Here is a 12,531-nt window from a genome sequence, read left to right as displayed (position 1 = left end):
GAACATTTTTCCAAAGAAGATATACAAATAGGCAATAAGGCTATGAAAAGAGGCTCGAAGTCATTAATCATTAGGGAACGGCAACTCAAAGCCACAATGAGATACCATCTCACACCCATTAGGATGGCTACTGTAAAAACAAACAAACAGAAAATAACAAAGTGATGGCAAGGATACAGAAAAATTAGAACCCTTGTGCACTGATGGTGGGAATGTAAAATAGTGTCACTGCCAGAGAAAACAGTATGGTGGTTACTCTAAAGGTAAAAATAGGCTTGACATATGATCCAACAGGCCTACTTATGGGTACATACCCCAAATAATTAAAAGCAGGGTCTGGAAGAAATATCTGTGCACCCATGTTCATAGCAGCGTTATTTACAATAGCCAAAATGTGAAAAACACCCATCAGATGAACGTCCAACAGATGAATGGATTAACAAAATATGGTATACACATAGAATGGAATATTGTTCAGCCTTAAAAAAGGAATGATATTCTGATTCATGCTACAACATGGATGGACCCTGAAGACATTGTTCTAAGGGAAATAAGCCAGGTGTCAAAAGATAAATACTGTATGATGCCACTTACATGAGTTACCTAAAGTATAAAATTCACAGAGACAGAAAGTAGAATGGTAGCTGCCAGGGCTGGTGGAAGGAGGGAATGAAGAGTTGTTTAACGAGTACAGAGCTTCAGTTTTGCAAGATGAAAAGAGTTCTGGAGATTGCTTTGCACAACAATGTAAAAGTACTTAACACACTGAACTGTACACTTAAAAATGGCTCAGATGATAAACATGTATACTTTACCACAATCAAAAATTAAAAAAATTAATAAAAAATGACTGATGTCTGTGAAGAGTTGGTAATAAAATTGGAATATGTAAGATGAGGTGAGAAAAAAAAAACAGGATAAAAAATCATAAGCAGAGTAGAATCTCAACTCTGTAACCAACATGGAAGACTAGAAATAAAGACCTGGAAATATACCAAAATGTTGATAATAAGCGGGGGAGGATTGGGATGATTTTTATCATTTTTAAAAACTTTCTATAGTTTCCAGGTTTTAACAGTGAACTTCTATTTCTTTTACTGCAGGGGAAAAATATTATTTTAAAAACATGCTTAAAATTATTATCTTCTTCAGGCTTATTGCTGCTAACCAAACTAGGGTGTGATTAAGGGTTTCATATATTTCTAATGGGACGATTAAAATTTGCCTACAGGCCAAGATAAATTATTTTTGCACAGAAGTTTCAGTCCTCATATATCAATAAGTCTGACTCTTGTAAGCAGCTCCGCTAGTCCCTGTGAGTCAGCAAATGATCAGGCTCTCAGTCAATTCTGTCACTCTGGAAAGAGAAAAAGCCCCCATTTGAAATAACCTATTGATGAACTGTGTTCATGTTTGATCGGTGCACTAGAGTCTGCACCGATCGATAAGTCAGTTGATCAGAATGAGGATATGGGGGAGGAAATATTTTTTCAGTGAGAACAAACAAAAAATTCTCTACCTGAGGTATCTGATGGCGATTAAGACTTTCCACCGAACAGGGCTAGCCAAGGAATCCAGGGGCTCATCCCTGATGAAGTCCTGCAACACAGACAAGGAGGTAAACTGTCTCAGGAAGGACCAGGGGAGTTTCTAGACACAAAGAGGTGGAAACCTCATCGGGCCGTTGGGCACCCTCAGGCGGAAATACGCCCAAGGTCTGTTCTTCGGGACTGGCGAGTTTTACCCATTACCTGCACTCTTGGTAATGAACTTCTCAGGGTTTTGCCCATATCCTCCCTGCACACTCACCAGCATGTAACTCAGCAGCACCTCCTTGTAGGAAAACTTGAACTTCTCATCCTCAGCATCTTGGACAGCAATGCCAGTTTCCGTGATACTTATAAAACTCATCTGCAGATCCATGTCCTAAAGCAAAATGACTCACAGTGCAAGCCAGGGTCTTAGGCACCACACCCGGCTCTACAAATAGGGTTGAAATATGTGCCCAGACAGGAGTGACACTCTGCTCCTTTTGCCATCCCCACCTTAGTCTCGGATCCAAGTTGCAGGGAAGTTGAGAAACTAAGGTCAATCTCCAGCCCCTCCAGCTCCCATCATAAACTGAGGTTTCTCTAGAGCAGTGGCTTTCAAACATTTTTGATCAGAAATCAAAATAGGAAACAGTTTACGATTCTACCCAGTACTTACATGCACAATATAGTGAATATATATATATAAAATACATAACTGAAATAAGTTTTATGATATTTATTATTGCTATGTGCAATGTACTCTTCTATTTCTCTTTTATTTCATTACAAACATTTTGCTGGTTTTGATCTATTAGATATATTAAATTGATTTCATGATCTACTGGTGGTTTACAACCCACAGTTCTAAGAACACTGTTGTAGTTTACAGTCTAACTTCCAAACCACCTAGAACCAAATACAGCTCCTTGTTCTGTCTTAAATTAGGTTCAGGGTTCCTGGCTTCAGAACTGGATTAATTAGTTATATTTTGGGATCTTTTCCTGTGGAATCAAATCAAGAGAACATTTATGCTTACTGTACTTCCAGGGAGCATAATTTGTATTCAAATATATTTATACTCAAACACAGGTATTCAAATATATCACATATGCTGCATACCTTGTTCATCACAGCCATGCCCAGAGCCTGAAAAAAATCAAAGGCAGAAGCAGACACTAGAGCAGCAGTTAGAGTTCCCTCATCCCAACAAAAAGACCGACCGATCAACCTGAAGGACAGCAGTGAAGCAGGATGCTGAGTCCTTCCAACTGGTGGGAGCTGTTGCCTCCCTCCCCCGGTTTCAAAGGGAGACCCTGTACACTGGTAGATTCTTTGCCCTGGGTGAATCATGACTAAACTACAGAAAGCAGCATAAAGATGTCAAGCCTTTGGGCTTCAGCCTTCTCATTTTAAAGAGGCTCTATCAGAGTTTGGTAAGAAAAAGGGTATTAAAGCTCTTGGCAGAAAAAGCGGTGAAAAGTTATAAAATGAAAGTTAATAGGGCAGCTGACTTTGGAATTGAGATATAGTTAGTTCTGCGACAACGCCTGTGTTGAAAATGCAAATTTGTTTCAACGAAATTGATACATGAGGGAATACTTTTAGCATATTCTGTATTTTGAGTTTGCTTATGAACAGTTTTGTCCGTGAGAGCAAAAAGGTGCAACAGTTGAACTGAGCCGCATAGGAAGACTTGTGCACATACCTCGAATATCCGTCAGCTGCCTTCGTTTACTGTGTGTGATGAGCTGCTCTCATTCAAGTCTGGCATTACAGCTGTTTGTCAGATTTCAGATAACCCTCTTTCCCACCACCATTTCATAGTAGCTCATAAATTGCACAGCTGACGTTTTTCAAGGAAACGTGCCGTCATTTCTTGGTATTATTTATATATTTCCTAAATGTTTTTTAAATTACTTTTGAAAATTTAATTCCGTTTTTTCTAATGTGTCATTGATGGGGTTTTTTTGAATGTTGTTCCCCTCACCCCATTTCCCCCATAATCCCTGTGGTTTTTCTGGTACTATCTTGTGCAAATGTTGCCTTATAGCAGAACTGACCTCAAAGTGTCCAGTGATCTTTATCTGAAACATCTTCGTCTCTTTCCTTTTTTATTTTTATAATTTTCCTCAGTGATGGACTAAATATTAATGTAACATAAAACGTCTTTGAAAATTTTGTTTTCAGTTCTCATCATTGCTTATCAAATTTTGGGTATGTCAGAATCACTTTTTGAGGAAGGTGTTAAAATTACAGATTCAGTGATCCATCCCTGAAGACTGATTCATTAGGGATCTCCATTTTTAACAGGCTTTCCAGGTAATTCTCATGCAGCTGAGGTGTGAGGATCACTGCCCTACATCCTTCCACTAGCATGTACCTATATCTACAATACCGTGAGCTCCCTATGAGTCCATTCTTCTCACCTACACACATGAATAAATGTCAAGAGCACAGATTTATCAAATAGGTGGTTTGTGGAGGACACAGAAGAGGAGATAAAGGAACATAGTGTACAATCCCTAACATCAAGGTGCTGTCAATCTAATGGGAGAAGCAGATGTGCAGGTAATCAATGAAAACCCCTAAACCTGGCTGTGAATAAGAATCATTCATAAACCTTTAAAAAATACGAATGGCAGACCCCACCCCAGACTTACTGAGGCAGCCTCCCTGGATAATGACTCTGGGAAGCCATATTTTAAACCTGATTGCTAGGTGGGTCTTAGGTGGCTAACTTGGTACTAATCAGCAAAGTGGCTGAACTGACAACCTGTAGAAAGCATTTTATTAAAGATACAAAAAGTGCTATGGGGGACAGAAATGATTGGATGAATTCCAACTCAGTTTGGTGGTTCCGAGGCAGAAGCATCCTTGGCACGTTGAGGAGTGTCAAGGATGGTCAGCGTGCCTGGAATGATGGTGGAGGGGGAAATTAGTACAACTTGAGGTGGATTGAGTAGATTGACAAGTGATGCATTTTATTCACTTAAAAATACATAAATGGCTCTTACTATTTGTGAGACACTCTTTTAGATGGCTTATAAGTATTACCCTATAAAAGGTTAAACAGCTACCATTAGCAGCTCATCAGAGACTATTACAGGGAAGTAATAAGCCAGCTGCCCTAAAGTAGTACAGGAGTCATTGCTTTAAGTTTAAATGAGGGTGAGATCATGGTGGGTACAACTGGTCTAGGAAGGCAATGCGGGAGTGGTGGGATGTGAACTGCCCAAGGTCTTAAGAAAGAAACAAATCACTCAACTCTGTTTCATAATAAAATGTTCTCTTTCCATAAGTTCTCATCCTCCAAACATACTATACCATACCCTATCTTTCCTTTGGTCTGTGTCCTTTGAGCATGAAGATTTCCAAGAGCTGAGTCCCTCCAAGTTTTGGGAACCCCAGCCTTGGAAATCGAGGTGGCCCTGTGTTGGTTGTTACCTGAGAGCACTGGCCATAAAGAAACGACTTGGGATACAATGTCTTGATCAAGCCTGGGGAGGAGCTGCCTCTTGGGAGCATGGAGGGCCACGGCTCCATAGATTACCATGACGTCAGTCTTGGTCAGGCTCTTTTTCCCAGAGAAACTACCCTGAAGAGGAGGAAAGAGAGACATAAAAAATATGACTGAAGGAGTTTCTTTTTCTCTCATGTTTTTTCTTAATTCTATGGGCCACTAGGGAGTTAAGAAATGGGACTGAGATTATTACAATTAGTCTAAAGCTGACACTCTTGCCTATATAAATTTAAACACACAGGACAGTGTTGTGGATCTATCAGGCGTTAAGAGAGGTACCTGTGAGAAGGCTTGCATTAATTTTTACTCAGTAAATTCTTCTCCTTTAGGGGAAGCAGAGTGTACACAATGGAAACTCTCCATGAGGCCTGAGCAGCTGGGACAAACCTAGGCACACACGGAGCTCCTTAGGGCCTCCCAGGTCAGCATTAGTGACAGAAAGTGGAGGAGACTTGTTACCTAGCTGGTCATTCTTCAGGGCCTGGGTTTGGACAGTTCTGACCTGGAATAAAGACCTGGGGACGGGAGCAAGTATAATACAGAGAAAGGATATTCACTGAAGCAGTCAGTGTCATTTGCCTTTGCAATGACCAAGGGCTTTGGAGGAGAAAATTCTTCTTTTTACCTTGCATCGATTCATGAAAAACTTTTCCCGATCTTGGAATGTTTTAAGAACTTTTAAAACAATTTCAAAGTGGTTCTTGGCACAGTATCCTAAGATAGATGTTATTCCCTAAAATTAGAAGAGATAGGACATTTTGAGTTTATTCATCTATTCAGCAAATATATACTGAGCACCCATTACGTGTCAGGAACTCTTCTAGGTGCAGGGGATACAGGATTGAACAAAACACATCAAACTCCCCAACCTTTTGAGTGTGCAGCCAGGGGAAGTGACGAGGAAGTGACTGAGAAGTGACATAAAGTGAACACATAAATTTGGTAAGCATGTAAATGTAAATGTATAGTATGTCAGAAGGTGATAAGTGCTATGGAGATAAGAAAAGCAAAAAAAAAAGAGTAGAAGCTGCACACTGGGGGGAGTTGGCAATATAAATAGGGTGCCCAGAGAAGGCCTCAATACAAGGGTGACATGGAGAAGAGTCCTGAAATAAGCAAGAGACTGAGCCATTGGACTACCTGGGAAGCAGAATTCTAAACAGATGGAGTAAGTGCAAAGGCCCTGAGGTCCATCGAGGAGGGCAGAAGGAACAATCAAGGGGAAGTGCAGGATGAGGTGAGAGAGGAAGTGGGGGTTGGTCTGAGTAGGGCCTTTCAGGCCACAGCCAGTCATTTGGATTTCTAATCTTAGACTAGTGGGAAGCCAGTGGAGGTTTTTTTGAGCTAGAGTTGACTGTCATTTCTATAGGATCCCTCTCCTGCTGAACGCTTACTATATCTCAAGTGGCTAAAATGTTGAAATCTGGTAGCTCCTCTTTCATGCTCTGTGGTCATATTCCCCCCTTGCCCACATTCTTCCCACCTCTCTTGCTCGAGGCTCACTTCACCACTGTACCTTCATGGCAGTTTGTTTATGAGTCCTGTTACATTTCATCTGATTGTATAACCCGGCTAGAACCACCAAGGTCTCAACCAGCACTGTTCTTAGTCCTCAGATACCAGGCCACATACTCTCCATTGTCAGAAGATGCTTGGAAGAGATCTTTAAAGGCTTGTGGCCTGATGTCTCTGTGTTCCTTGGTCATGGCCTAAGATATAAACCTGTGTCTTTCAGCCTCTGGGTCCTGTCACGCCACAGTGCTCCGTGTTTCTCCTCTCCCAACCCATCTTCCTAATGTCTTAACTCCTTCCCCTACTTTCCCACCTATGTCCCACTGTCCTTCTATCATGTAAGTCTGGCAAAGCCCTGGATAAATCTGACTCCCCATTTGCCGATCACCTATCTCTACACCTCATCTGCAGGAGGCTACTGGAAAAAAAAGTGACCCCACGGAGAAAATAGATGCCAGTAGAAGATGATTCCAACCCCCAGTGGGGCCCTCAAATCTGCACAGATGTCCTACATCTTTCCCTGAGTCCATTTTCTCTCTCCAGTTCCTCACAGTTGCAACCTCAGCTCTTCTGAAACTGTTCACTAAGCATTCTCCATGAATAAGACTTTGAGAAGGGTTCTATTTTCCCTTATTTTACTTGGAAGAAGTAGGGATGTAGGGATGTAGGTAGCATGTTGTAGAGGCAAGATTTGAATCCAGCTAGTCTGACATCAGAATCAGAGCTCAGGTGTCACCTGAGGGAGAGAGTCATGCTCGGGAGATGGAAGGCCAGCAGGCTCAGTGAGACGAAGAAAGTTACGCGTTAACACCTTACCCATCCAGAGGTCATTCACTAAGTGACTTGAGTGTGTGGGACACACTCAAGAACTTGACGTAAAGTTAAGTAAAAGAGGAATTTGAGAAGCTCAAATGGATGTCACAAAGTTCATCTTTTAAAGTTTGTGAACCCTTCAGATGTTGAATGACGGCCATATTGTATGCTTATATCTGAAATAAACTGACATTGTTTCCTAGCCCAGAGCAGAACTAAAAGGGCAATTAGGATGGGAAAAATGGTGCTGGGAATAATGCCAATGAGAAATGTGATGACTGAATATCTGAGAAGGAACAGTTTCAAAAGTTCAGTAAGTCTAGTGGTTTCTAGCCATTTACGATGGGGAAAGGACCCTAAACATCTGAGAATTTCTGAGAAGAGTATATAACAAGACAGACTATGAAAATATATTTTTTACTAGCTGGTCTTTATTAGCCTTGCAGAGTTTTGTTTTTGTTTTTTTTTTAACAGACATTCTCCTTTTTCTTCCACATTCACATATGCTCTCCAGCTTAGGCTAGGGTAGGGAAGAGGCAAAAACACTTTGCAAAAGCTCTTCAGGTTATACTTATATTTTCTCTAGGTGGAAAACCAATCGTATATAAGCTTACTTTCAGCTTACAAGTTTAATGATTTTGATACTTACAATCATACTGTTAAGTTATAAAGCCAAGGTCAAAATATATTTAAAATACTCTTGTTAAGTGAGTGATTAAAATTCATTTTTCAATATTTTCACAAACCTGGTTAGATAATGAAGCACTGATATTTAAATAAGGAAGTTTCATTTTTCTGAAAAATTCTGTTGGACTCTCTTGAATGCATGGATAATTCTGAATGAGTAAGACATTAACATAAGAACTGTCAGAGGTTTTCCAGAAGGAATTCATTATCATTATCATGAGAGGAAATTGAAAGAAAGGGGTCCCACCTGGCATTGATCCCCCAGGTGGTTGGGAGCAGCCAGAGCTTCCTTAATCTGTGAGTTTAAAAAGCCTGTGTCTTGGCAGGTTGCTAAGGTGGTTCCCAAGGCTTTCCAAAGAAATTTCTGGAAAACAAAGGACAAGCAACACAGTTAAAGGTTGGAAAGCAAGACTGATGAAAAATGGAAAGAGTTAAAACAGTCATTTGAAGAAAAGACATTGAGGTAACTTATGACTGCTTACTAACCATGTACTTTCCTATACTGTCTCTTCAAAGTGTCCCCCCCGCCCCGCCCCCCCGCCAAGGCTCTGTCCTCTACCTGTGTTCTTCTGCTCTCCTCTATGCCATGTGCCTCCACCATCATAATACCTTTCACTCTCTACTGTAATTTTTAATTTTCTTATTTGTCTCTATGCTCAGAATTTCAGTTCTTGGTTGCAGAGGGTCTTATTATTTCCAGTGGACAGTCACTGGTAGCTAATAAGTGCTCATTGCATTAACATGCTCAATAAAATTGGGTGATTTTGAAGATAATGTCATCAGATATTCTCAAACTCCACAGTATATTGACGTAGTTTATAGTTCAGGAGATTTAGAGTATAGTAATTTTGAAAATAATACTTTGTATGCTCTACTATTATCTCTCTCCCAGGAGTAGAGTGAGTTGTCCAGAAGTGCTGCCAGAATGGTATTAGGAGTGGAAAAGAAAATTCACATAGGAACTTGTACACACGCATTGTGTCTTTAGTATGGAACTCTAAACTGGGGAGGGAAAGCACCCCATGGAGGAACACTGGAGGCGGAGCATGTGGGGAATCATTCTGTGGCTTCCATCTCCCTTACAGGTGGTGAGAATGTTGGATTCATTATGCCAGCCCTACCCTGGTTACTTCTGCAGTGTCGGGATGGAGAAAAGGCAAGTAGGAAAGTCGTGTCTTCCTGTCATCTTTCGTTAGAGGCCATGTATGATGCAGAGCTATGCCTGGAGGTGTGGGGCAGCCCCTCAGTGGCTTGTGTTTGAACAGTATAGCACACTCCTGGATGTAAATAGGTATATGAACATGTGTGTATATATAGCTATGTAATACCAGATTGGCATCTCTTTATTTAGACTGTCCATCTTGTTACACACAGGAGAGTAAAGTGGCCAGTTGGAAGTCCACTCTAAGGACCCTGCAGAGCTCCGAGGATTGTAGCTATGGAGTGGTCATTATTGATCAGAAAGGATGTATGACACAGGAGGAAAGGAAAATCTAGTAGTAACAAATGAAGCTAAATTAGTACATTCAGGAGAAATTGTACGCATTAGTCTGACTTGGGATGAGGGGGGACCTAAGGTGATAAAACAGGTGGAAGAACTACCAGAGTAAGAGTAAAACCAGAGTAAGAATCTGACAAGGTAGCAGCCACTTCACACTCGGTTGTCCAGGCAAAAGACCCCCATGATCATGGAATCATAATGAGGAAAACTGTTTACAGAACTGGAGTAAATATTAATTGGGGTCAAAGCTGCTAGAGTCTATTTAACTCCATCTTGGGAGAAGGACAGGAAAGAGTCTGGAAAGGTCTTGTGCTGAGAAAAAATTGATTTGATCAGGGGGAAATATGACTTACGTGTGAAGGGCTAGCTAGCCTCAGTGGCCCCCAGTACTGCTGATCTGTTGCTTCTCTGCTGAATTTGGTCAGGTTCAATGTATAGTGCATTCTTCCCTGGGGACTTGGCTAGGAATCCCAGAAATCAGAAACCCAGAATTGGGGGAAAAAATGTCATTGATTGCAAAAATAGCCATAACCTTTCTATCCCACCTCTATCCACGCCTCCCTGCTATGGGAGTTTGCAGCTCCTATCAAGACGACTCTGTTTCTCCATTCCTTGCATCTGGGCTGGTCTTGTGACTTGCTTTTGTCAATGGAATTGGTAGAAGCAATAGTATGCCCCTTCTGAGCTTAGACCTCAGGAGACATTGCATACTTCATTGCCCCCACCATGAGAGCAAGCCTGGGCTAGCCTGCTGGAGGATGAGGGACTGCAAGTAGCAGAAAAAAGCTGTCCTAGTTAAGATCATCCCAGACCAGCCAATCCCTAGTGCACTGCAGTGAGGCTAGTTGAGATCAGAAGACTGCCCAGTTGAGCCCAACTCAAACTGTCAACTTGCAAAATTGTAAGTTAACTAGGTGCCTGTTATTTTAAGCCACCAGGGGTAGTTTGTTATGCTTCTAAAGCTAGTTGGTACACTTACTTTTCTGGTGTTAAGTGTAAAGGTTTAGAGCCATCTAAGTGGCTCATTGCTTGAATTGCTCTGCCTACTCATACAACCATTATCTTGGACTAATCTTGTGGGTTTGGGAGCTGTTGGATGAATGGTACTACCTGAGATGCACAAGGCTAGTTCGTGTATAAGAAGATGAGTCATTGCTCACCAAATTTTTCTGATGGGTGTGTCTGCAGGCTGGATAGACCAATTTGGAGAATCAGTACTCTGTACCAAATTAGAGAGTCAGTCAGTGAGAGGAATTTTGAAAATTACATAGAAGAGTTAGAGGTTGCTAATAAAGCATTTGGGGGAAGAGACACTTAATACTGGGAACACTTAATGACTTAGGAAATGTTTTTTCAGAAAAAAAAAATTAGGAATAATATAACCACAATGATAACCACCATCTGCTTTTTATTAAACACATGCCATGTGCCAGGCACTTCACTTGGGACTTTATATACTTGATCTCATTGAACCCTCGTAACACTACAATCCTCAGAGGTAGATAAAATTTCCATTTTGTTCGTGAGTATACTGAGGCTCCAGAGAGGTTAAAAAATTTACCTAAAGCTACATAAGCAGTAAGTAGCAGAAGCTGGATTCAAACCCCATTTGGAATGGATGGTTACAATGTGGAGGGTTTGGTAGAGGTCATGTGGAGAGAGAGGAATGAAAGAAGTGGCCTTTGAGCATTCTTTCTTTTCAAGTTTTTAAAAAATTGTAGTAGATTATTTCTCGTAGCCAGCATCACAAGACTGGCCCAATGTAAACCAAGGCATAAGCTGCATTTAACTAGTGCTATGGTAGGGGCTGCTATTTGCCTTCCAGTATCCATTTTTCTTCCTTCTCTAGAACAGAACCCCTGAATTTTAGTTAGGCATGTATTTATCTTGAAGGCACTATACTCGGCAGTTTTCCTTGCAGATAGGTGTGGCCCTGTAACTTTTGGTCAAATGTAAGGTGAAGAGAAGGGAGCATTTTTCTAACCATTTCTCCCTCCTTTTGGTCATAAAGTAGAAGCTAAGGTCTCTGAGCTAAAAAACCAACCTTCTCAACAGAGGTGTTGCCGTAACTGTCCATTTGCTGGTTGAAATCCCGACTCAGTTGAATGGTCCAGGCTACGTCATTGATCTTCCATAACGACTCTTTGAGCAACTGTTGTAGGAGGTGAAAGTCAGATACTAATGTGAAGGTTTAATGTGCTTTCTTGGTGCTTTTTTGTTACAATGTATTCTAAAAGCATAAAGTATATATTACATGGGATTATTCCTTTTCTCATAACAACCTCTTCCGAATTCCAATTAAGAATTAGATGCACAGGAAGGGCAAGTAACTCCGTGTAAGTGCCTTCCTTTTTCCTTTTAAATAAAAATTGCCAAAAAACGTAAAATAGAAACTCATCCAATCTGAAACTTAAAATTGAAGTTAACATCTTTCAAGGTTTGGGTAGATTTGGAAAAAAACTCCATTTGTCAAAGTTAGTTTGCTTTACACCATACTAAGAAAAAGGGACATTTTTGGAATAGTGAATTAAATGCCTTGAAGAATCAATTAGATATACAAGCACAAGTTGCCAACTTCAACTCGAGTAGTGAAATATTCCTCATTTCATCAATTATTTTGAGGCAGGGCCACAATCAGTTGTCTGAACCCATGTCCCTTTTCATTGAACAATACATAAAAAGGTGTTTTTGTCTTTCTGGAGGACAAAATCCATTTGCAATTTCTAAAATCTACAATTTCTCCTGTGTTTTCTCTACCTTAAGCTTGGAAAGAACACAATGTCAAAACCAATGAAAATATTTGTATTCATTTTCTTAATAGAAACTCATTGAGTGGATCCTTTGAAGAGAAAAAAATTGTACAACCTTGGCAGTATAAGGGAAGAAAGCAAATGCAGACAGTTTGGAAAAAGAAGCCAAGAAGTGTACTCAAGATTGGAGGAAAGAAAAGAACTGTTCTCAAGGCC

General features: G+C 40.6%; 1 protein-coding gene across 1 annotated transcript in view; it reads right to left on the bottom strand.

Moving 5' to 3' along the window:
• The window catches only part of MROH2B (maestro heat like repeat family member 2B), a 60,443-nt gene that overhangs the window by 23,731 nt on the left and 24,181 nt on the right, over positions 1 to 12,531 (bottom strand). The window contains 8 exon segments of the mRNA XM_027101271.1: positions 1,520 to 1,599; positions 1,810 to 1,926; positions 2,652 to 2,678; positions 4,977 to 4,998; positions 5,000 to 5,127; positions 5,678 to 5,785; positions 8,312 to 8,428; positions 11,610 to 11,717. Of these exon segments, the coding sequence (XP_026957072.1) occupies positions 1,520 to 1,599; positions 1,810 to 1,926; positions 2,652 to 2,678; positions 4,977 to 4,998; positions 5,000 to 5,127; positions 5,678 to 5,785; positions 8,312 to 8,428; positions 11,610 to 11,717 (707 nt within the window).

This window comes from Aethalodelphis obliquidens, unplaced genomic scaffold (genome assembly GCF_003676395.1).
Source record: "Aethalodelphis obliquidens isolate GAN/ISIS:26980383/991018 unplaced genomic scaffold, ASM367639v1 scaffold4, whole genome shotgun sequence".
In the NCBI taxonomy this organism is placed as follows: Eukaryota; Metazoa; Chordata; class Mammalia; order Artiodactyla; family Delphinidae; genus Aethalodelphis; species Aethalodelphis obliquidens.
The sequence above is the reverse complement of the archived record's forward strand: the minus strand, read 5'-3'. Positions and strand labels throughout refer to the sequence as shown.